The sequence below is a fragment of the Pseudorca crassidens genome, chromosome 16 (genome assembly GCF_039906515.1).
Source record: "Pseudorca crassidens isolate mPseCra1 chromosome 16, mPseCra1.hap1, whole genome shotgun sequence".
Lineage (NCBI taxonomy): Eukaryota > Metazoa > Chordata > Mammalia > Artiodactyla > Delphinidae > Pseudorca > Pseudorca crassidens.
The window spans coordinates 76,853,038-76,879,242 of NC_090311.1; the positions used below are offsets into that span (position 1 = coordinate 76,853,038).

At 36.1% G+C, this 26,205-nt stretch overlaps 1 protein-coding gene across 1 annotated transcript in view; it reads right to left on the reverse strand.

Moving 5' to 3' along the window:
* The window catches only part of RYR2 (ryanodine receptor 2), a 721,598-nt gene that overhangs the window by 195,974 nt on the left and 499,419 nt on the right, over positions 1-26,205 (reverse strand). Inside the window, exons 39-49 of the mRNA XM_067710999.1 lie at positions 23,706-23,811; positions 22,627-22,770; positions 20,621-20,894; positions 16,293-16,407; positions 14,494-14,626; positions 14,181-14,284; positions 11,267-11,402; positions 10,534-10,720; positions 8,677-8,782; positions 5,866-5,986; positions 380-549 (exon numbers count right to left, since the gene is read on the reverse strand). Coding sequence (XP_067567100.1) covers positions 380-549; positions 5,866-5,986; positions 8,677-8,782; positions 10,534-10,720; positions 11,267-11,402; positions 14,181-14,284; positions 14,494-14,626; positions 16,293-16,407; positions 20,621-20,894; positions 22,627-22,770; positions 23,706-23,811 — 1,596 coding nt within the window. The remainder of the gene's footprint in view (positions 1-379; positions 550-5,865; positions 5,987-8,676; positions 8,783-10,533; positions 10,721-11,266; positions 11,403-14,180; positions 14,285-14,493; positions 14,627-16,292; positions 16,408-20,620; positions 20,895-22,626; positions 22,771-23,705; positions 23,812-26,205) is intronic.

The following is a 26,205-nucleotide window of genomic DNA, read 5'->3' on the forward strand; positions in this document are numbered from 1 at the left end:
CTCAACAATGTCCACTAAACCTGCTCAATACTTTAACTGCTTTTGTTGAGATGCATAATTATTTATGTTGACTTCGAAGTGAACAGGAGCCACTGTGACCTCCCAAATTAGGGTTATATCAACTTTCTATTGTCTTCCATTGCACCTGATCAGAATTCTTATCTTACTCTTCAGGTTGTCCATTTTCTCCACTATTCAGTGAGTTCCTTGAGGATATAGTCTATTTTGCTTTCTGTTTACCCTATGTTTGCCTAAAAATATAATAGGCACTCAATAACCATTTGGTGACAATGAATGAATGAACATATCTATGAAAAAATATCATATGGCAGAGGTTGAAGAGTTAAAAGTTGCAGAAGTCATTTGTTCAGATCATTACCGTATCTAAAGAAGCAGCAGCCCGCAGATCTGGCAGAAAGCCAACCTCGAGAAGATGGAGGAGGAAATCTTGAACCTCAATTCCATAGACCCTGTCAAGGAACAAAACCATGGCTGCCTTGTGATCTGGGCAGAACCCCGCAGACATGTCAGGCTCCACCACATTCCCATCTAAAAAAGAGAAGGTGACACATCGTTGTTAATGAAATAGATTACAAATGGCTACTTTCCAGCCTTCTCGTGTTTTAAATAAAGTTATCCGGTGAATGGTTTTCTGTCCCTCTACTACCCTCAAGCAAAGGCTGGGACTTAGCTGAGGCAACAGGGCAGTGCAGTGTAAATCCATGGTCATTTAAATGTTATTTGGGCATCCATTTGTTAACTGTGTATAAGATTAGGACACAGCATTATGCCAGATACCGAGAAGGAAACAAAACGGCACCCAAAATCCAAACTGTAAAACTAAGAGTAAATATCATAAAGCTAAAATGTAAAGCAAGGTTTGCATTCTTTTCAATACAAGAACCTCTTGAAAACTTAATAAAACATTAATAAAGTTCATGTACCCTATGTGATAAACATGGTACATTTACATCATTTACATATTTATGGCTCAGACAATTACAGGATAATGAACAAAACTCCAGGAACCAGTCTGACTTTCAAATGAAAGATGTTTCATTCATCATAATAGCATTTAATAACATTTAAAACATATTTGAGAGACATGTTATCTTCTCTATCAACAGTCAAGGCTTGATGCCTATACAGAGGAGTGAATTCCTTAGTATAGCTCTGTAGATTCGTAGAAGGCATCACTGATATGAAGAATTAGGGAATTATGTGCCCATTGAAAATACTGGAGAACAAACTTGTTTTCTGTTTGACCACGTGATAATTATGCCACACTGCTGCTGACCACACACTCTAAGACTCTGCAAATACTATCACAGAATCTTTATTACTGATGCAATGTTGGAGAAAGAAGGACCCAGGGAAAGAAAGATGATACATGACCATACCCATCCTGAAAGAATACAGTCACAACGCTTTTGTTTTCATTCACAGTCGATGAATGAATTTGATATTTGAATCATGAAAATGAACAAATAACAATGTTTTAAAGGAAATTAGACTGAAGACTAATACGAAATCACTTCCATTCCTTATAATTAATAATAACTAATACACCTAATACCTTCCTTCCTGTAATTACAATAATATGAATAACAATGCTTGTCATTTGTGCTGTTGTCAGGTATTATGTTAGGAATGTTCCAGACACACTTCCATACAATTTTCACACGTGCACTATGAAGGTGGTCTTATTATCTTCCTTTAACACAAGATAAAAAGCGACTTTTAGGGAAGTTAAATAACTTGTCCAAAATGGCACATCTAGTCATTGGCAAAGTTAGATTTAAACTAAGTAAAATTGGATTTAAAATCCAACCCGAGGTAATTTAATCCTTATGTTAAATCAGCATGCTCTAATTTTTGATTAAAAATCTACATGAAACTCCAGTTCCATTCTCCTAAAAAATCACATTATAGGTAATTTATAGGATTCTATTCTTCTAACAGAATGCTGTGCCTAAGGAAATGATAAGCAACTCATTGATCCTGAAATAAGATTTGTTTTTTAAACACTCATTCAGGTGGACATTCATTTTAAGGAATGCTGCAACTCCAGCTGCCTGGGAATGAAGACTCATGGATGGGCTGCTGCTTTATGCTCTCCACCTCCTCAGACACACTGGGGACAGTACAGCTGATGAACTGCCTCCTCTCAGACTCCTGGAAAATGAACTGGCCCAAGGAGGGCCAGCTGCACTGGCTTTACCCTGTGCTGCCTGCATTATTCATCCACCTAAAATGACTACCTCACACAATCTGCCCAAACCTGTCTGGACCAAGAGCTGCAGGAAAAGAGTATCTACTTTTGAGATTAGACACTTGCCTCTTATTTTTTCTAAACTCCTCCTTCTTTCATTATCATTTTGGGCTACCCTCTAGTGCTAGGATAATTATAATAAAAATGTATGAGACCCATCAGAATGGCCCTCAGCAAAAAGTCTAGAAACAACAAATGCTGGAAAGGGTGTGGAGAAAAGGGAACCCTGCTACACTGTTGGTGGGAATGTGAAATTGGTGTAGCCACTATGGAGAACAGTATAGAGGTTCCTTAAAAAACTAAAAATAGAGCTATCATATGATCCAGCAATCCCCCTCCTGGGCATATATCCAGAGAAAACCATAATTCGAAAAGATACATGCACCCCTGTGTTCACTGCAGCACTATTTACAATAGCCAAGACATGGAAGCAAACTAAATGTCCATCAACAGAGGAATGGATAAAAAAGATGTGCTACATATATACAATGGAATATTACTCAGCCATAAAAAAGAATGAAATAATGCCATTTGCAGCAACATGGATGCACCCAGAGATGATCATACTAAGTGAAGTAAGCCAGACAAATATCATATGATATCACTTATATGAGGATTCTAAAAAATGATACAAATGAACTTATCTACAAAACAGAAAACAGACTCACAGACTTAGAAAACAAACTTATGGTTACCAAAGGGGAAAGGTAGGTGGGGGGGAGGGATAAATTAGGAGGTTGGGATTGACATATACACACTACTATATATAAAATAGATAATCAACAAGGACCTACTGTATAGCACAGAGAACTCTACTCAATACTCTGTAATGGCCTATATGGGAAAAGAATCTCAAAAAGAATAGATATATGTATATGTATAACTGATTCACTTTGCTGTACACCTGAAACTAACACAACATTATAAATCAACTATACTCCAATATAAAATAAAAATTAAAAATAAAACTCACGGCCTAGGAAAAAAATGTATGAGAAAGTCCTTAGCTAATACTGAGGGGCAGGGTACTAATGTTTAGAGGCAAACTTCACATACTAAATACAGAACATATAATAGGAATTATCAGCAATAGCTGGTGATGCTTAAAGAAACAACTGACTTGTCATTGAAACCTAAGAAGAAATATTGATGGTTTAAGTTTTAAAAGTTGATTTAATGCATACCACAGCAAAATAAAAACATACCAGTTTCTGTCTACATTCTCCATAAAAAGAAAGAAGATTTTTTTAAAAAAAGCATCAATTTAACAATGACCAGTAGATGGTGTTTTAAAAATTAGCTTTCAGTGTGACTGTGATAGTTCACAAAAAATCCTTTAAATCCTCAGGTAGACAATATACTGCATATTTATGACAAAAAAGTCATAACGTTACTATAACTCAACTAAATAGGACAGGAAAGAAACTAACTTGGAAAATCTTTAAGGCTAGTAAAGACAGATAACTGGAAGAAAAGGAGGTATATTGAGACTTTTGGGGCAATTCTGAAAGGGACATCTGGACACTCTTACAGTCCTTGTTTTCGGTTCTTTGTTATTACTGATTTTAACCATAAAGGCTAGCATTTTTTTTATTCCCTAATCCATATGGCACTGGTATTATTCTTATCTTTTTTCCTGAGAGTGTCAATTTTGTGGCTCAGAATGTAGGGGAAAGACAAGATATTTTAGTTAAGTAAATGAATGCGAGTTAGAAGTAAGGGGAAAGAAGGTAAATGAGGAGAGTCTGTTTATACACAAGAAAAAGAAACTGCCTAAAATGAGCAAGACAAAAAGCTAGGGGACAATTTTTAAGGTCCAGCTTTCCCTAAATTTAGAATGGGTATTCAGTTATCATGGCTGTTTGTGTCACCTGAAGATGTGGGTGTGTAAGGTTAGCCAACACGAAACTTTACTTCCTAACAATACGGCCGGCAAGTAGGGTAGACTGCTTGCCATTACACAGTGGTCCCCTCATTCTTGACTTGAGGTACTGACAGCTAATCTTCTCTGGGCATAATTCATGAAAGAAAAGGGTCATCACGTGTACTTCCTATCTAAATGTGTTTTCGTTCTCAAATCAGAAGTTTGTATAAAAATGATATATGTAACAATATCCAATGAAGTCTGGAAAACAGAGCAAAACTGCCATTGGAAAAAAGGGAGAATAAAGTATAATTTGGGACCTAACGTATCTTTTAGGTGCCTTCAGTAACTGCTTAAATTTTTTTATGGGAGGCAGAGAGTGAATTACCAACAGGGAATTAGGCCTTGGGCCCAGGCCATGTGCCATTTCTGTTGTAGTCTGGGCTAGTGCAGGGGCTCAGCATGGGGGAGAATCGGGGCCCTATCACCACCTCCACAGTAAAGCATCAGCTCCTCACTCCATCCTTCCTGAGCTGGGCCCTCCCATCTCCTCCCAACCTAACACAAGCAGGGCTGTAAGGAATCACAGCTTCTGGGCGTTTATATGGAGAGTCTGTTGACTTTATTTTACATGCTTTTGAGTTAACATTGGAAAATTAATCACAAGCAGTTCTAAACCAAAGATGGCACGTTGTAAAAGAACGATAAACGTTGAGTTAAAATGGGGAGAAACAAATCTTTCCAAAATGTTCTCCTCAGTCTTGAAAAGGGCACTTCTTTCAACACACTGGCAATTTTTAAGTCACTAAGTCAAAACCTATGACCATTGTTTTAGAAAAAAAGCATTATAAGAAAGTGACCAAGAAAACTATCAAAAAGAGTGAATTAAGGTGTTGCTGTCAAGAAAGAGAAGAACAGGGGACCAAAGAACTCTAGGAGAGACATTAGATAAAACAGCTGAGATGCTTATTTCCCTTTTCTGGAAACTGAAATGTCACCTGAAGAAGACTTAAAATCTCTTTGGAAACAGAGCTTGGTTAAAAACAATGCATGTAGAAAATATTTTATAAAAAATATATTTTTTAAATTGGGGTATAGTTGCTTTACAATGTTGTGTTAGTTTCTGCTGTATGATGAAGTGAATCACCTATATGTATACATATATTCCCTCCCTCTTGGACCTCCCTCACACCACCCTCCACCCCACCGCTCTAGGTCACCACAGAGCACCAAGCTGAGCTCCCGGTGCTATACAGCAGGTTGCCACTAGCTATCTTTTTTACACATGGTAGGGCATATATGTCAATCCTAATCTCCCAATTCATCCCTCTATGTTCACACATCCGTCTTCTACATCTGCCTCTCTATTCCTGCCCTGCCAATTGGTTCATCTGTATCATTTTTCTAGATTTCACATATATGTGTTAACATACATACAGTGGAATATTACTCAGCCATAAAAAGGAATGAAATTGGGTCATTTGTAGAGATGTGGATGGATCTAGAGTCTGTCGTACAGAGTGAGGTCGGAAAGAGAAAAACAAATATTGTATATTAACACATATGTGTGGAATCTAGAAGAATGATACAGATGTAGTTCATTTTTTAAAAGAAACTTATGTAGTGTAACTATGCTGCAGGGAAAGAAACCGTGGGTACTGATGATCTTATTGAAAACATCACACCATCCACGACCTACTGAATTACAAAGAATGGAAATTCACCTTACCTTTGGCTATCGTTGGCATCTGAAAAGCAATGCTGATTACTCCCACCAAATCTCCCAGTGGAATCAGGGATCTCAAAATAGACCTGATTCTGATGGCTTCTCCCTTAGCAGCATGAATCAACTACAGGCAGAAAAATAAAGGAACAAAGAATAACTGTGTGAAATCAATGTTCTAATTCTATCTAGAAAATTGGAAGAATGGGAATCCAAGTCTAAAATAATTTTCTGTTTATTATATAAAGTTAGACCTCTTTAATAATAGAACCACTCTATGATGCAGCAATTCCAATCCTGGGTATATATCCAAAGAAAACAGAAACACAAATTCAAAAACATATAGGTACCCAAATGTTCATAGCAGAATTGCCTAGATATAGCACCCTAAGTGTCCATCAACAGAAGAATGGATAAAGATGTGGTGTATGCGTCTATCTTTCTATATCTATCTATATCTATATAGATATATAGATAGACAGACACACACACAACAGAATACTACTCAGCCATAAAAAAGAATGAAATGTTGCCATTTGCAACAGAATGGGTAGAACTGGAGGGCATTATCCTTAGTGAAATAAGTCCGACAGAGAAATACAAATACTGTACATGATCACTGTATGTGGAATCTGAAAGATAAAACAAATGAACAAATATAACAAAACAGAAACAGACCCACAGTTACAGAAAACAAACTAGTGGATACCAGTGGGGAGAGGGAAGGGGGGAGGGGCAAGACAGGGGTAGGGAATGAAGAGATATAAGCTATTATGTATAAATAAATAAGATACAAGGTTATATTGTACAGCACAGGGAACACAGCCAATATTTTATAATAACTTTAAATAGAGTATAACCTATGACAATACTGAATTACTATGTTGTACACCTGAAACTAATATAATATTGTAAATCAATTATACTTTAATTAAAAATTTTTTTAATTAAAAATAAATAATAAAGTTGAAACTCTCTCAGAAAGTGCTGTTTCAGGCTTACAGACAGATATTTACTTGCCACACAATTTTCATTGACTTCAGCACACACTGAGTCACATGCTGCAGTCTAGGCCAACAGGTATATTCATCAGAATAATAGTTTTTATCCTCTCTGGGGTATTAAAGTATTTTAAGACTGATAAGTCTGTGAATGCTTAACCCCCCAAATTACATATAAATATCTATCCATAACATGAGCAATAATACTAATGGAAAAATTATTATCTTTAGGTTCTGAACATACACTAATATTTAGGCTGGTTTAGCCTTTTTTGTTTTGTGATAAAAATGTCATTGTATATCCACCTATATTCTACCCTGATTTCTCCCAGGGATGGGTTTATAATGTTGGGGAAAATGGTGAACACGGATCCTAACAGGTGTTTTAGACCTTCACTGGCTAATGAAGTATCTATGAAGATCGTGGACCTGACATAGTCAAGGATCTCAGCCCATCTCTGCAACAGACTGGAAGCTTCCAATGCCAGGGAACGCATCTGTTCCTTCACCACAGAGTGTGAAACAGAAGCACAATTTCTGACACCTAGGAAGTCCTCAATTAATAGTTGTTGAAGGTGAATACATTTCTGAAGTGCCAAGGTTAGTCCCTTATTAAGTCACTTGGTTGTTTTTCCCTTTAATATAATAGAACAGAAATCTTCTATTTATTAGCATAATTTCTCTCACGGTTCCTTTGATTTTCCACTTTAACAGGAAAAGAATGAATATTGTGGGCATAAAGTTTTTTCTCTGCAATGACCTTCCAGCACACAAATTTTTGATAGTCTATTCCCATTTACTATAATGAAAATCTCACTGATAGCAAGTTAAGTCGTTACCAAAACTCAAACTCCAGGTTTTCTAACATTCTAATATTTCTCCATCCTGCGATTCCTCTCTGTTCACAACAAAAGATTACATCCAGAAAGCAAGGAAGTTTTAACCTATGGGTGTGAGAGAAAGAGACAAAAACAAACAAGCAAACCCCGCTCCTCCTACCCCCCCCCCCAAAAAAAAGACATAGATTCGAAGGGTAGGGAGAAAGGTGATGTGTTGTAACTAACAGTCACTTTGGCTTCATGCTCAGAGCAGTTAGAAGTGTATTTGCTTTCTTCCCCAGGACTGGTCAATGTGCTTCAGACTCTGGCTGTTTCCCATCAACAGATCATGAAGCTAATTTTATGGACCCTGGCTAGCATTTTTTAAATTAATATAATGGAAGAAAGCAGAATAGATTAGAATAAAGTAGAAAATAGCAGAATGTATTACAGAGTAAAAGTAAATATCGTTCCATGAACTTCAATTACCTTTTGGTCAAAAAGTTTATGAAAACTCTAATCAATAGGGTCTACATAGCTCTTTCCTTTCCCATGACCTGCTCCCAGCCCCACTTTCCCTTAAACCAGTGGCCAGCATGTAGCAGCTCCTTCAAAAGGACTAAATATTATATAGCAAGGAAACAACCCTTGGTAGGAGTGGTGCTTTCTGCATGCACTAAAACAGGAAAGGACACTGTATAGGAAAAATAAGTTATTTCCTTCTTAAAGTGTGGGGAGGCTTATATGAGTTTTAGAGATATATTAGTAACTGACTAGTCTATTAATGACTCATAACGAAATCTCATCACTAATTTTTGTAACCAAGAAGATATTTCCAACTAAACAAACACTTGTTCAGCAATGAGGCTGCAGCAATTATTTTTAATGGAGCATGAAGATTGATGGTTTTGGATACTTTTGTGGTTTTTGCAAGTGACGGATGTCTTAACAAAGAGGAATAAGCCAGGATTTTTGTTCTTGGACCCCACGGCACTTACATGCATTTCGGGAGCACAGCGTCCTAACAGGTCAATCAAAGCTGCATAAAAAGTCATGATGGCATTCCCCATGTGGATGGTATCATCTTCCTCCTCTTCTGTATCACTTTCGTGGATTTTTCAAAAGAAACAGAAAGAAAAGCAAACGAGATAATAAAATGACGTTTCAGATTTATTAAATACTTCTCAGAGGAAAGGGACCAGTACGGTAATTAATTCTGCTTCTTCTGACACTTTTCACATATGTGTTTAATATACAGCTTGACATTTCAAAAAGGAAAATAAAAATGGGTTAAAGACAAGATTTGAGATTCTATCACCAAGAAGGCATCTGTGGGAATATTAAGATTCCTTCAAAACGGAAAAAAAAGAGGAATTATGAATTTGATGGGTTCTGCTTATTTCTACTGGCAGACAAGATATTAACAGAAAATAACTGACTGAAGAACTTGGTAAGTTTACTTTTGTCAACAGCATACATTTAGAGAAAGGGTGACAAAGATCTGTCCTATAAGATGACATATACAAGGCACCCAGTAAGGTGATTTGCCCAGAGTACTTCATAAACGTGATTTCATTTACTCACCTCTCTTTACTCTGCCCCACCCACTCACTCCCAAGTAATACAACATGAAAAATATAAATATTTCATTATCTCGTTGATGAGAGACAAATGTGGATGGCCCTGGAAGATCGTGTCATTCCTTGTTTAGTGGCCTGGCCGACAGCTGCCTCAGCTGGACTCAGCAGTCTGCAGAGTAACAGCAAGGCCTGTTGACAATATCGTTCCTTGCAAGCAATGCTGTTCCCAAGGTCCTCAGCTGCACACCCACTCAGGTGGTACTCGACCAGCAATCTCTTGGTATATTTTCTATTTGTTAGAAAAACTAAGGGATTCCTAGTTCCTCAACAGCTAACTGATAAATATGTAACTTGCTCTTGGAGCGCTCCCAGCCTGGAACCCTGGCCTTGCTGTCGATGGAACATTTACGCCAGGTCTCTAAGTGGGAGAACCAGGGTTTGCAGGACTACCTCTTTGCTTGGAAAATTGCCTCCAATAAGCCCTATGTTATATCTTTACCAGTGGTGCTAGCAGTGTGGTTGCATGGGCCCCTAGCAGGACACTCAGCTCCATAGATTAAAAAAATAGGAAGCTGGGACTTCCCTGGAGGTCCAGTGGTTAAGACTCCATGCTTCCACTGCAGAGAACATGGGTTCGATCCCTGGTCATGGAACTAGATCCTGCATGCCACGTGATGTGGCCAAAAAAGAAAAAAAAGGAAGCAACACGCCTGGATGAATTTATTGCTGGAATCAAGTATTAACAACAAAGACTATGGCGAAATGTAAGGTAGTCGCTGCCTCCCTGGTCACCAAGACCTTAATAAAGCATTTTACTCCCCAAGGTGACAACATCCCCTTTTCTCTGCCAACACACCAGTTTAGTTAAGTCCCCATCCTCTTGCTAAAGGTCTCTTTCTCTTACTATTATCGTGAAAACTCGTTCCAGCTAGCCTCCCAGTAAACTCTATTCTAATTTCAAAGGCTCACCTCCCATCATTTGTAAGAACTCACTGCTCCCTAGAGCCCTGAGAAAATTCACAAAATACATCTCCTCCTACAACCTAAGTTTTTTTCGACTAAATCCATACCATCTTCCTGAGGTCCCTCTTTGCTCATTCACCCTATTCCAGCAGCAAATTCCATCCCTTCTCTCAAAACACATTTCATTTTCAAGGGAAGAAATCCGGAGTACCAGAGAATTATACTGCAATTAAGAGAACGCAAATTATATTTTGTAAAATTAAAAGTCAAGTGGTTATCATTTAATCTTAAGAGTGTGTATATTCGACCTACGGGGTTTTGCTGGATCCACTAGTTGGTGAGGGACCATCTCGAGAAGGATCCTCAGATATTTTTATGGCTTCTTCCATGGCTGCGAGCAGACCATTCCCACCTTCCCCCCTCAAGGCAGGACCGAAACACTCAGGCCTCCGGATGAGCAATCTCACCACGACATTTGCATTCTCCTCCACGCTTTCCCCTAAGATCAAACGGGGAACAGGAGTAAGCAAACGTTGACTACATGGAAGTTCTGAGCAAACAATGTTATACTAATCTGCTTATATTTAAAGAAAAATAACTAAAACCTAATAAGGTAGTAGTAAAGCCAAAGTTGAATCCAAATTACTAGTGTTCTGTCCAGAAGACTCAGTAAACATCTTTTCTTGCCCTTAAAATTTTCCAAGTAAAGAAAAGCATGATGGAGGTATAAACTATTCATTTTTGTTAATTTGTTATGGGAAGTGAAGTCTTGATCCTAGCTATTATTAGAGTCTAATTATTAAAACAGCAAGAATGTAAGTGCCTACAAATTTTTATTTAATAATGAAAGCCCAGCATCACGATCAAAATAAATATTACAAAATAAATTATTACTGTGAAAAAGCCTACTGATTATAAAATATTCAATTTCTTTACTACTATCTACTTCCTTCATGAAAATGCTGCGATGCCTCATTATTTTATACATCTATTTTTTTGGCAGTTTTAATAATGACCATAAAAGACCCTAAGCGATTCATCCTACCATTACAGAAGACAGCGAATCTGAGAAAGTCAAGATATCTCTCTCCTTCAACTGGATTCCACCCAATGTCTGGATAACCCTTCGACACCAGCATCTGACAACTTTGCAGTCCACAACCAGCCAAATATCGCACTACCTGCAAAAACAAGGTGATAAACAAAAACGTTATCCCTTGGGTGAGATACTCATTAGAAACTTGCACTAGACATGGTAAATGTTATTATCAAGGGATTGTTTAAAATGAATGCATTTTTGCAAGTTCTTTTTAATCTCATGACCGTCTATATGAACCCCCTTTAGTAAAACCTTAGAATTAAGAAATACTGACAAACTGTAACAAAGTGCTATCATAGTAAAAATGTTTATGAATGAACTCTATGAAAGAAAAATACTGCTAAATTTCGTATCATTTGAGACTTTTACCTACAAGAGTCATAATATTTGATAAACTTCAAAAATGCCTAATGGCCTCTGGCCCAGGGTAAAACCTGAATCCATCTGAGATAGTGAAAGATCCATCTGAGATACGATGGTATTTTAAAGAAGTGAATTTATTTCCAAAATAAAATATCAGTGTAATGGGGCAAGGGGTGTGTGTGAGAGGACACCTAGAGAAGTGGAGAAAACTAAGCTCAGAGTCAAATATCGTTGGGTTCAAATCTGACCTGCATTAGAACTTAGTGTATCATCTTGAACCACGGTTTCACTGTCTATTAAGTTTGGGAGAATACTACCAACCTTTCTGCTTTGTTAAACTTAACACATTAAAATTTCTGCTTAGCTTGGCCTTTTAAAATATTCTGTCTTATTGTGAATGTTGGTTCTCTATATAAGATTTCATAACAGAACCAGTTTTAAAAGAAATCCCTAAAAAAAAAGGAATCCCAAAAGAAGTCACTATCAATGGTAGCAGATGGTTGGAGGAGCAACTTATCAAACAAAATAAGCTACACCCAGCTCAGTCACAAGCTAAGCCAGGTTTAAAAATAAATAAATAATAAAGCTAAAAATATTTTACATCATCCTTATTGAGGTATAATTTATGTATAATAAATTCATCTATTTAAAGTATAAATTCAATGATCTTTGAGAGATTTATCCATCTATAAGAACCCACAACCAAGATGTAGAGCATTTTCCATTGCTCCTCAGGTCCCCGTGTCTTTTGCAGACCATCCGTCCCTACAAACCTTGGTCCTGACAATCTGCTTTCTGCCACTACAAACTAGCTTACATGTTCTAGGACACTGATACATGCAGTCATCCATTATGGCTTTTCTGAGCCTGGTTTATTTCACTCAGAATAACGATTTTGAGATCCTTTCATGCTGGAGTACATGTCAGTCCCTCATTCCTTTTTAGAGCCTAATCATGGCATCTCACTACTTATGGAAATATCCCAGTGTTGTTTATCCATTCACCAGTTGTCTGGTGAGCTGTCTCCAATTTGGGGCTCAGATGAATAAAGCCATTATCAACATCCATGTACACATCTCTATGTGGACATATATTTGTATTACTATTGAGTAACTACCTAGGAGTGGAAAGGCTAGGGGCATATTTATGTTAGGTATATTTAACTTATTAAAAATAATGCCAAACTGCTTTCCAACTGACTTAACCATTTTTCATCCCAACAGCAGTAGATGAGCGTTCCAGTTGCTCCAAAGCCTACTCAGTGTTCAGCATTGTCTACTTTTTAAAAATACTAGCTATTTTATCAGTGTGTAGATAAAAACATTTCAAATTATATATGGGAGAAAATTCTTCAGAGGTTATTTAGAGATGCAAAGCTTCATGACAGTTGACTGTCAACGTCAGAGGGTTTGGGGAAGAGTTCACTTTTTCACGCTTTCAACAACTATGCGTTGAGCATCTACCCAGTGCCAATGCTAAGACTGGGAAAAAGCAATGAGCAGCCGAGAAATAAATGCCCTGTACTCACTGGCCTTACATGATGGTAAGGAGTAGATTTTGATAAATACATAAATATACAGATTTTAGTAAAATATATTTATAGTAAAATGTAATTTTAAACCATAAATATTTAAACTATAGCACGGACATGGAAGAACTGAAAAGAAGGTGGCTTTGGAGCAATGACTGAAAGGATGTCTGGAAAAGAGCCATGAGGACGTCTGGCAGAAGAATATTGCAGACGGAGGGAACAGCAAGGGCAAAGGCCCTAGGGCAGGAGCACACCTAGCAAGTTCCAGTGACAGCAAGGGGTCCAGCGTGGCTGGAGCAAAAAGAGAGACCCGGAGAATTGCAGGAAATGAACTGAGACTGATTGGATGGAGCTATTGCAATGCCTCTAAGTGTATGCTCAAAGTGAGATAGGAAGTCTTTCGAGAGTTCTGGGCAGAGGATTAATATGATCCTTTCAAGAGACTCACTCTGGCTGCAAGGGAGGGATCAGGAAGACCACTTAGAATGCAACTGCAATTAAAACGTGGGAAATTTATCCATATTTTGGTAAACATATATGTGGCCTAATATGCTTAGAGTGCATGGCCTTCAGTATATCAATGATATCTTGCACTGTAATATGCAAACTTCTGTGATATAAATTGTATATATAAGATGTTAAAGCAATTTCTTTTGAGAAATCTAAACTATATGATTCAAGCAAAAGTGACAGCAGATTACCGGGAAAGGACAAAAACACAAAAGAATATAGAGTAAGTTGATTCTCTTTCCAAAGAAAAATGCACGTGATCAGAGAAAATACCTTATCTCAAATTTCTTGTTCTTTATAATTTATAATATTACATGTAAGTGTAACATATTTATAATACATAGTATATTATAATTATAATAATTATAACTATAGTATAATTACATTTAAATATCTTGAGAAACACTATGAACAAGTGTAATTCACACAGACACACGGGGCAGGGATGCTGTTTACCTTTTCCAGATCTGGCTCCCGCAAAGCTAAGGCTAGTTCATTATTATCCATCACCGAGGCTGCTGCCACGTCCAGTGGCGTTGAACCTCTCATAGCTGGTGAGGCTGTTAATTGAAACAAAGATGAAACAAAACCTGAACTGCGCTGCAACTATGAATTCCATGTAAAAAAACAACTTTCACTTAGAATTCAATTTCTAAATGCAATACGTATCGCACTAATCCAACTTAATTTACATTAAAGCTTAATTTTAAAATCCAATATGTAAATCCCTTTCACCTTAGAGATTAAATGAAAGTCATAATTTACTTACCAAGACCAACACTGCTGTTTTCCAGTAAATAACTGAGATGATCGAACATTGCTTTCTGATTCTGCCTACTTATACGACAGAAGTAACAGAGAAAACGGCAACAGTTGGCCACCATCTTGGGAAAAGTGATTTCCTACATAGAGAGCATTTAGTTAGCTGGGAAAGCAAAGGATCTTTATAAAACTGAGTTCTGAAGCTGAGGTCTCAATCAGATTGCCCATCCGTGTGTGCCCACGTCTGCCAAGCCTCAGGTACAGAAGACCTTCTTATGTCCAGACTTGGACTCATCTAGTCCTAGAGCCACCAAAGATCAAGCCTGGCACTAATTTGAAGCCTCACTGCCATCAATGGGTTGATCTGGAATTAATCTACAGCCCTAACCCTAAAGGTGGCATGGGCCTGGTTCAGGAACCAAGCAGGCTCAGCTGTGATTCCTGATTCGCATTATTAGCTGTGCTTCCTTGGGGAATTATGCAATCTCACTGGTTCTCTTCTGTAAAATTGTAATAAGATGGGTGATAATATTTACTTGAGGCAAAGGAGGGAGAGTTCAATGAGACATATTGTGAAAAATACCCAGTTTAATATTTGGAACCACATAATAGGATGTTCTTATCATCTGTGTCGCTGTTGTATTATTATTAAAATTCCGGGAACTCACATCTTCCCTGACTGGCACATGACTCATCTCCTATGATGAACACCCTTCCTGGAAGGTCTGCCTGCTGGGTCCCAGCAAACACATCTCCCCTGAGACCTAGCTCTTATTCTAGTATGCCACAGATAATCCCTAAAGACTCCAAGTCCTTCTTAAACAGAGTATTTTATAAATATCTTTACAGGTCTGTCTAATTGGTAGTCGGAACATGAGAAATATGGACTCACGTCTATATTTTGAAAAATACATTCTAAAATTTCAAAAAAGACCTGAAACATTTTGCAAATCAGAGGTCATGAAATTGTACTGCTTTATATGGAGTTATATATTATATTATTCTATTTGTTTGGTTTTAAATTTTAATCATTTAAAAATGCACCTTAGTGTCTTACAACAAATGCTATAGAGCATCATCTTCAAATCTTGGTCTGGATCAGGAATTTAGTGGGACCAACTGTTGTCTGAATCAAGGGAACGGGTGGGTCTGAAGAGCATGCTTGTGTTATGGACTTCTAATGTGATGGGAATGGATTCATAATTCAAAATCTTACAAAATTAGCATAGTATTAACTTTTAAGGTTTCTAAATATCCCCGAAGTGAGGATAATCTAGGAGATAGCAAATTACATGGCATAAAAAAATTGTTATCAATATCAAAGAAAAAACTACAGTCAGACCTCTATATTTGTAGGTTCTACATCTGCAGATTCAACCAAAACGCAAAAAATGCCGAAAGTTCTAAAAAGCAAAACTTGGATTTGCTACATGACAGCATCTATTTTCATAGCATTTACATTGTATGAGGTATTATAAATGATCTAGACGTGAGTTAAAGTATATGAGAGGATGTGCATTCAGTTATACACGAAAACTACACCATTTTACCTAAGAGACTCGAGCATCTGTGGATTTTGGTATCTGCAGGAAGGTCCTGCAACCAATCCCTTGTGGATACTGGGGGATGACTGTAGAAGCATATCCAACTCTCAGTCTGTACAGTTTTGTCCAATTTTTTTCAAAAAGTGTTCTTTAAAAAACAGTCCTAATAGAATTTATAGAAGTTCTCATTAAGAATATGCCATGTACATATTCTAGGAGGTTACAATAAATGGCATCCCAAGAATCAAAGGGTTTCCTTTACCTTGGACTCCCCACCTCCAAGGACATTCACCATGACCTCCATCACTGTCTCGTGCATCCCAAGTGCCCTCATGAGATTAGGGTGCTGGTAAAACACTTTGTTATTCATGATATCCCTAGAAAGGACAACACAGGTACAAGGGAAACACAGAAGTCAGAGCAAAATTTAAATAAAAACGTATCTGAGATCATGATAAATCTTCTGGAAATAATTACTGGCATGTATGGAAAAGTAAGAGCAATCATCAAGCCATAGAAGTTCATAAGTGCAATTGGGTCTTCCTCAAAAATACTGACAGCCTACCAAAAACAGCATGCAAGTCTTCTACTCCTCTCGATCATAAGAAATGTACTAAATAGGTAAACATTCATTTACATGAAACAGACTTTGTGACACTTATTCCTAGTTTTATGAATATCTAAATTCAATCTTATTTTGTTTAACCTTATTTTGTACAGAAATATGAAGCAGTGTTATACCATGTTCTTATGAAAATTTCTATATAAATAATTGTTGTGTAAGCATCTCTGCTTTTCATATATGCTTTTTTAGTACTATATTCATTATTTGTATGTTTAATAACAGTAGTGTTATTTCCTGCCACATTTATGTTACCATTCTGGCGAAATGCTTTTAAAGGATACATATTCTCCCAGAGACACTGAATACACATGAAGTCCAGGTACGAGTAATCCAACTCATTAAAAGGGACACTTAATTTAAAGAAACAGCAGCAGACGATACCTAGAATGTTTTGTACTATTATTATTGCATTACACATTATTACAATACTTATGCAAAGGCACTTTTAAAGATCTTAATGTTTAGCAGTCCTTGCAAATAAACAGCTCTGTTGATTTTTATTTTAACATATAGCAAATCACGCAAGAGTCTTTTCTATAAAACACTTTCTTGTCGGAGCCAGAGCAAGAAAATAATGTACAATCAACGAGAAACCTGAAACTTTCCCTTTGAATCACGTTACCTTAATTGAGTCAGTCATCTATTCATTTAGTCATATGCTAACTTTTAGTTATTCTGGCTACATCAAGAAAGTGGAATAGTGTGAGTCTTTTCTTTTCTTTATTTTTTTTTAGTTTTTCACTTTTAATTTAGCTTTGTTTAGGTCTGTGCTAATGAAGACAGTTTTTAGGTAGCACAACTCAGAAAAATGACTTGGGGGTCCAGGGCTAATACAGGTCTGATCTATTTAATGCAAGGATGAATAAGGTAAACAAAGACATCCTTTCCTTCACATCAGATAGCAGCATAATTATCAAGAGAACCTTCAACTCTCAAACCACAGATGTAATCATGAGATCTGTTCTCCTGTTAATTCAAATCCTTTTGCATGACCTAACTTTGGAAGGTATCTAATTGAAAAATCTCATTTGCCTTTAGTTCTAGGTAAATTAAACGGATTTTTAATTCTACCACCAGTAGGCAGGTTGTCACTTATTAAATGTGTCATTTTAGGATCTTCCTAATACCACAAAAAAGTAACATTTTATCTTGTTTCATAATCATTTTGAGTTTTATCCCTATTGAGTGATTTATACGTTAATAGTACATCTTACTTGTTACATGGTCATTTAAGAAAGCAAGTGCTCTACATTTCCTGGAAGGCTTTCTTTCTCATTTAATTAAGATCACTTCTCAGGAGAGGCCCCCTCAGGTTAGATTTAAGTACTAATATTCCAAAAAAAAAAAAAAGGCTTATGCACAGACAATTATAAATAAAGAACATTAGCTTGTGTTGTTCAGGTTTTTCTGTTTTCCCTCTTTGTCTCATTAGTATACTGACTTTTTTAGTGTGCAATCATTATGATTTTCGGAATATAATCTCCCAGTTTTATGATTTCAAATACTTAATAGTCCCACAGGAAATATATAGTATCGTGTTCTGAATTTAAAATGTACATAAATATCACATAATCTGAGTCTTTCCATACTTTCGTTTCCCCTCAGAATTATTTTTCTAGCCAAAGAAAACATCGGTTATTCTATTTCCTTAGTTGTTTTTCAAAGAGCCAACGCTGAGTTTTTTTAATCCTTTTTATTATTTGTGTTTTATTTTACCTATGTCACTAGTCACCATTATCTCCTCTGTTATCTGTTATTTAGAGAACCAGATTAGCTTTTTTTGGTTGGGGGTGCTAAATATTTGTCTTTTACATCACTTTTCAACATTCTACATTCCAGATTTTTACAGCCTAACATTTAGGTATTTTCTCTTATGAATATCATACAGCTTAATTTAAGCTTCTATTTTTCTCTGGTATTTTAATTCTCTCATATTTTCTTATCCCCAAATCATGCAAGCTTGTTAATGATTGCTTAGATATATGCATATATGCACCAGTAATATACTCTCTGAAATTGATTACCTCCCATTCTTCTGAATTCCATTTTCTTTTCCAGAATACACAGCCTTCAGAAGGTCTTTCAATGAGGGACTTTAAGTAAACATTCTGAAATATCTTTGTTTTGCCCTCACTCTTAAATATGGAATATAAACTCCAGTATCCAAATCCACATGAAGCACAAACTCATGATGGTGAAATCTTAGTTGAGTAACACATTGTAAATTGATGGCTATCTTCTGTTGGAACTTTGTGATATTTCGTTGAGTTATGATCTCTAGTTTTACAACTGAGAATTCTAAATATTGTTTCTTTTCAAGTGTCCTGGCTTTTTCTATTTGCTTTCAAAATATTCTATTTATCACTGGTTTTATGCTGTTTCACTATAGTCTGTCCAGCTGTAGATGTGGAATGATTTGTACTCTAGGAATCTGTGAATTCATATTTTTCATCAAGCCAATAGCTCATCAAAGTTCCCATTCTACATATAGCTCACCTATTCTGTCTTTTCTATAATTCCTATTCAGCATACGCTGGACCTCCTTATACTATCCCCTATGTCTCTTAACTTCTCTTTCAGTGTTGCATTACTAATTTCCTCAGATCTATGATTCAATTTATTAATTCTCTTCAGCTTTATTTATCTATACTTTTATTAATCACTACTCTTAATTTCAATTATTATATTTTTCATTTCTAGAACGTCTATTTGGATATTTTTCAAATTTTCATGGACCCTTTTTTTGTGTGTGTCTTTTTTTTTGCAGTACGCGGGCCTCTCACCGTTGTGGCCTCTCCCGTTGCGGAGCACAGGCTCCGGACGCGCAGGCTCAGCGGCCATGGCTCACGGGCCCAGCCGCTCCGCGGCATGTGGGATCTTCCCGGACCGGGGCACGAACCCGTGTCCCCTGCATCGGCAGGCGGACTCTCAACCACTGCGCCACCAGGGAAGCCCCTATTCTTTCTTATTTTTAAACATTTTAAATACAGTAACTTTACGTTCTCTTTCTGGCATTCTACGATCTGAAATTCTTGTGGGAGGTGTTCTAACTCCACTCTTTATTGTATCTGCAGACCCTTGCCTATGGTGGATTGTTTCCTTAGGTGTTTTGCAAGTTTTGATTGTGGGCTAATCTTTAGTAGTATGTAGGATTTTCCTGCAAGAATTCACAGTGAATTGAGTTGAGAAAGCACACCTCTGGGCCAAATTATATGTTAAGTTCTCAGCTTGGGGATCCTTAGACAACATATGAGGTATAAATGTTAACCCTATTTAAGACTAGTGTATACAAACTATTATATATAGAATGGATAAACAACAAGGTTCTATTGTATGCCACAGGGAACTATATTCAATATCCTGTAATAAACCACAATGGAAAAGAATATGAAAAAGAATGTATATATATATATATATATATATATATATATATAAAATTGAATCACTTTGCTATACACCAAAAGCTAACACAACATTGCAAATCAACTATAACTCAATAAAAAAATGTTAACCCCGAAACCCACATAAAGTACAACCTATGATGTTGGATTCTAAGAACAGTTGTTTTATCCCCCATTCTTTGCTCAAGGCCCAATAGGCATAGGCAAACTTCCTTGTTATTTCCTGCTCGTGACTGTTTGTCCCCCTGTGGATTTTACTGTGTTTTTATTAATCTGTATTTTTTATATGTGATTGTACATTACTGAGAAATTAATAAAATCTAAGATATTTGTTGTATATCATAGCCACCTTAGCATCTAGTTGTAAAATTAGTCATGTTTTGTAATTGAGCAATTTTCCTATTTAGCTTTAAAACATAATCTCTAGAAAAATGACAATCTAATTTAATGATCATAAAATCTAGACAGTGTATTTATACTAATGCACCTACTGTACTACTATTGGGATAAACAACTAGAAAGAAGACATTTATAAGACAAAGGTTGTAATAGTAAATAACCTACCCTAATCCACGAATCATAAGTTTCTCTTCTTCTTTGCCCATTCTCACACTCAGCAGAGAACGAATCTGACCAAGAGATGCCAGCAGGTTGATGGTATCCTCCACGGAAATACCATTGATAGTGTAGGTCTTTGGCAGAGCCCGGACCAGACCCCCAATGCCATCGTACTGTCGATGGAGCAACACGAACATGGCCCTCACCAACTCAGGGTCTTCAATAACAGACTCTTGGGCCCATCGGACCATGGTCTCAGAAATCAACTGCTGAAGAGTGGCTGCAAAGTAATTATGGATACTTCTTTAGAAAGGAGAATAAGAAGACACATTAGATGGGCATTTCAAATGCACATCTCAGACAAGCCAAACTGGTATCAATATTTGTGCCAGAATTTCAAAAATACCTTTTTTGAAAAAAATAAACTTCATTTAAATATTCTTCAATGTCAACATGTCAATACCGATGAGTTACAGACATGCAAGGATAAAAATACACAGTATTTTCTTTAAAAACTATTTGTAAAACTAAGGTATTTAAGCTGTTTCAAAATTGTAGCCACTTTTTCAAAACTACTATTGGCAATCCATAGGGCAATCAATGAGTGGTCCTATTACTTTTATTTTCTTTGTTCCATTCTTTTCCTCCCAGAAGATCTGACATCATATATCCTTATAAAGGTCAACCATGGGCATTCAAGGAGCTTTCTTTTTATCCAACTGTCTCCTCATTTGAGTCCTTTGTAGTAGCAACCTCATGAAATTATATTTCTACTTCAACTTGTATCCCTAATTGTCACTTAAAATGTCTTCAAAAAGATTTGATTGTGAAACTGTATTAAGTTGAAAAGTTACCCCATACATAGATTACTTGCAATGTGACAAGCAATATAGCACACTTAAAAGCAACAGAACTTCCAAACCTCTTAAAACATATAGTAAAATTATCAAAGCTAAGTAGGGTTGATGTGACTAATTCATACATAGGTACTTAGTTCCTATCATCAGTACACTGTTTGATTTCCAAAAGAAGCTGTTTAACCTGTTTTAATCTATACCATACTAAAACAACAACAACAAAGAAAAAACAAACTACCAATTTTAACCAAATACAAAAGTTAGATAAAATGCCAGTACACTTCCACGTATCTCAAAACCATGTTGTCTTTTTAGGTCAAACAACCATGTTGTTTTAATAGGTCAAAATTGATAATAATAAAAAGTGATTCATAAGAAACTCTGAACTCTGATTTTGAAGAAGACCTGGCTCAAATTTGGTTGTGATACTGAAGAATAAATTTAGAAGTAATTGTATGGATAAAAGATTTCCCTTGTAAGTTAGTGTGAAAAAAACACAAAATTTTCATGAGTTTTTTTTTTCTTTCCATAAAAGCCATTAATAAACCAACACTGCATCTTAAATGAATGTAGTCTCAGCAGTGAGACAGGAAGTCAGAGGATCTCACAGACCTACTTCATGAAACCCTTTTGGATGAGCGTGCAGTGTCTCAAGGACCAATTGCCTCAGTGTGCTTATTTGGTTTCAGAGTATCAGTTGTGACTTTTCAGTTAAATATTATATGGATGAATCAGAAATGCATAAAACTTTAGAAAATATTTCAGAACCAAAATATAGTTACAGACAATATCTATTTAAACTTTAAGAAAAGGTTTAACTTGATGCAAGAATATTTGAAAGTCAATAGCATAATATTTAGATATGAAGGCTAAATTACATGCTTTATACCTTCTCTTGATAAGACTGATCCAATCCCTAAATGTTTAGTTCTCTAGGGAGCCCATCCACCCTTTCAAAGCTGCCATCTCTCAATCTGTTCCTACAAATATGGCCTGAGGCTGCTGTCTACTTCTGGCAGCTACAGGCATCTACTTAAGAATCTGATTCTTGGAAGCCGCAAACTCAATTTTCTCACTGGTTCATCTAGTATAATATTTAAGTGATGAGTAAATGCCGTAGTTGAGTCATTGTGGCAGTGCCCTTTCATAACTTACACGACTTCTTGGAGTCACTCTCAACGGGCTTTTCAGCTTGCTTCTTCTTTAGGTATGTCACCTTTTCTACCAAGGACAGCAGGCGTCCTCTAATTGTTAAATCACTGTTTCCATCCAGAGACCCATCTTCATCCAGCTCAATTCCTAGTAGGAAGAAAACAAAGAGAAAGAAGAAGAGAAAAAATAATATTAAAAAAAACATTTAGGATAAATAATTCTCAGGTTTTGCAGGTTTTTCCATTCATAGCTTAAAGCAATGCTGCCATGTCTGAAACAGCTGATGACACTGAGTTAAGCAATCTTGCCCACTAGCACTCATAGGTAAGAGTCACTCATTGCTCTCTCTTCCTTCTTTCTCTTTTTCCCCTGCTCTTGTGATATCAGAGCTATCGGCAGCCAGTACAAAATATAAAACCAAGCAGAGAGGGAAAAGACCCTCTTAGGAGTCAAAATCAATTGTGCTACTTGGGCTAACCCTCAGGCATCTCTTGACCTTGGGCACTGTTTAGACCTACGGTTCTGCCCTGCCTAAAAACCTCCCTAGTCTTTTATCCTTCTTACTTGCTTCCAAAAATATCAGTGATATTTTAATAAGTCGAGGGACAGAGAGAGCAGATATTAGATATCCTAAACTAAGGAATACTTTATGTCTGAAGCAATAATTCTACCATTTTAGAGCACTCCTTTATTTATAGTATATATATAAATGTGTGTGTGTGTGTGTGTGTGTGTGTGTGTGTGTGTGTGTGTGTATAGTATAACTTTCCGGCAGTCATTCAGTCGTTCTTCATTCATAAGCTGAATTAATATAATTTTACTCTCTTCATTAAAATAAGATAAAAATAATATTACTGGCGCTATATATATACCACTTAAGAAATGGCTAATTCCTTTTCTTTCACTGAGACGCAGACGCAGACTTATACACACCACCGCATAAAGGGAGAAAGAACCACACATTCAGAACATCGAATCAATTCCATTTTTAAAGTTCTTAGAATAAAAATAAGGGAGAATCCCCTTAATAGATTTGGGCTACTGACATATAATTTAATGCCTACAGGTCAAGAAGACCTTACCACAATGTGTCATCAAATCTTCATGAAAATCCAAGAGTTGGTCTTGGATTTCTTCGGGACATGGACATTCGCTTTTGTCATCCTTAAAATTGAGAAGCATATTGATCTGAAAGTTTGGAAAAACAAAAGAGGAAGAACTACAGTAAAAGAAAAGTGAATTCAGGAATGACACAGCAAAGATCATAAAAACCAAAGATGTTCAAAATCTGTTTTTCAGTATTCATAGCTGGTTGCCCAACAGATGAAAAATCATTATCTATCACTCAACCCAACAAACACCACAAATAAATCATTCAAATCTTAGCATCCTGAAAAACAGTCATGTCTTTTGCTTTCTCTTTCTCAATTCCACAATATTAGACCTTTGTATACTTGACGTTCTTCAATCAATTAAGATCTAAGTGTTGGTTTTTAAATTTTTTTATTATGCTTCTCCTAAATTTTCTTTTCTTCCTAGTTAATTTCCATGCTTTATTGAATATTTTCAAGAACTATTTTTAGAAGGATACAGTAAAGAAGAAGAAAAACCAAACATAATTGAAGAGTAACATAATGGATAACGATGCTTTTTTCTAACATTAATCGTTCAATTAAACAGACTGCAAGAAACTTTCTTCCATTTGTTTTAGTTTTAGATACAATAGTATCAAATTCATAAATGAAGAATAGTATTAAATTCATAAATGAAGAAAAGTCTGTTCCATAATTTTCCTTTAGGAAACAATTGTAAGTTTTCTTTTTAGAGCTTTGTATTTGAATTTTTTGTTAAACTATTATTTTGAGAAAATTGTAGATTCACATGCTATTGTAAGAAGTAATACAAAGAGATCCTGTGTACCCTTTACCCTGTTACCCTCTATGGTGACATCTTTCAAAACAGTAGTACAGAATCACAACCAGGATACCGACACTGATAGAGTCAAAAGAGAGAACAATTCCATCATTTCAGGATCCCTCCTGTTACCCTTTTATAACCACACCCACTTCCATCTTGCTTGCTCTTCATCCCTAATTCCTGTCAACCACTAATCTGTTCTCCATTTCTATACTATTGGCATTTTAAGAACGTTATACAAGTAGAATCATACAGTATGATATATGTATTCCCATATGATCCTTTTGACAACTGTAGGGTCTGTAGTAATATCTTGTTTCATTCCTGATTTGATAATTTGTATCTTCTCTTTCTTCCTCTGTCAGTCTCTCTAGAGTTTTCTTGACTTTACAAATATTTTTAAATAACCAGCTTTTGGATTCACGGATTTTTGTAACTGTCCTGTTTTCAGTTTGCATTCATTTCTCATCTGTTCTGTATTACTTGTTTTGGGTTTATGTTGCTCTTTTTCTCAATTCTTGTGATGGCAGTTTAGATTATTGCTTTGAGTGCTTTTCTCTTTTTAAATGTTAAGTATTTAATGCAATACATTTCCCTCTCACACAGTTTTGGCTGTTTCCACAAATTTTGATATGTGATATTTTCATTTTCTTTCAGTTCAACGTAGTTTTTAACTTCTCTTGAGACTTGATTCTCAAACTATGGATTATTGAGAAGTGTGTTGTTTAGTTTCCAAGTGTTTAGAGATTTAGCTGTTACCTTTCTGTTACTGATTTCTAATTTGACTCCACTGTGGTCAAAAAAACATTCTGTATAAAAAAATTCAATTCTTTTACATTTGTTGAGGTTGTTTCATGGCTCAGGATACAGTCCATCTTTGCAAATGTCTCATGGGCACTTGAAAAAAAAATGTGTGTTCTGTTATTGGGTGGAGTGCTCCACAAATCTCCAAAAATCCTGCTAGTTGATGACAGTGTTGTATTCTCCTACATTCTTGCTGATTTTCCATCGAGCTTTTCCTTCAAATATTGAGTGAGGGGTGTTGAAGTCTCCAACCACAATTGTGTATTTCTCCTTTCAGTTCTGTATGTGTTCACTTCACATATTTTGCAGTTCTTTTGTTTAGTGCATACACATTTGTCTTCCTGGTGGATTGATCTTTTATCCTTTTGTAATGTTCCTGTCAGTCTACGATAATTTTCTTTGCTCTTACCTTCTTTTGATTCATTTTTTAATTTAATTTTTCATGACATACCTTTTTTATCCTTTTACCTTAAACATATCTATATTATTATATTTTAAGTGAGTTTCTTATAGACAGCATGTAGTTAGGCCAAGTTTTTCAAATTCACTCTGTCAATCTCTGTCTTTTACTTGGTGTATTTAGATTATTCATATTCATGAATTTACTGATATGTTTCTGTTTGTTCTCTCTGATTTATTTTTCCCAACATGCTTTGAGTTCCTTGAACTCTTTTTAGGATCCCATTTTGAATTATCCATGGTAGTTTTTAGTGCATCTCTTTGCACAGAATTTTTAGTGGTTGCACTGGATATTATATTAATATATACATAATTTATCTCAGTCTACTGGTATCAATATTTTACCAGTTTAATTGAAGTATAGAAACCTTATCTTCCTTTATGTCCCTTATTCTCTCCACT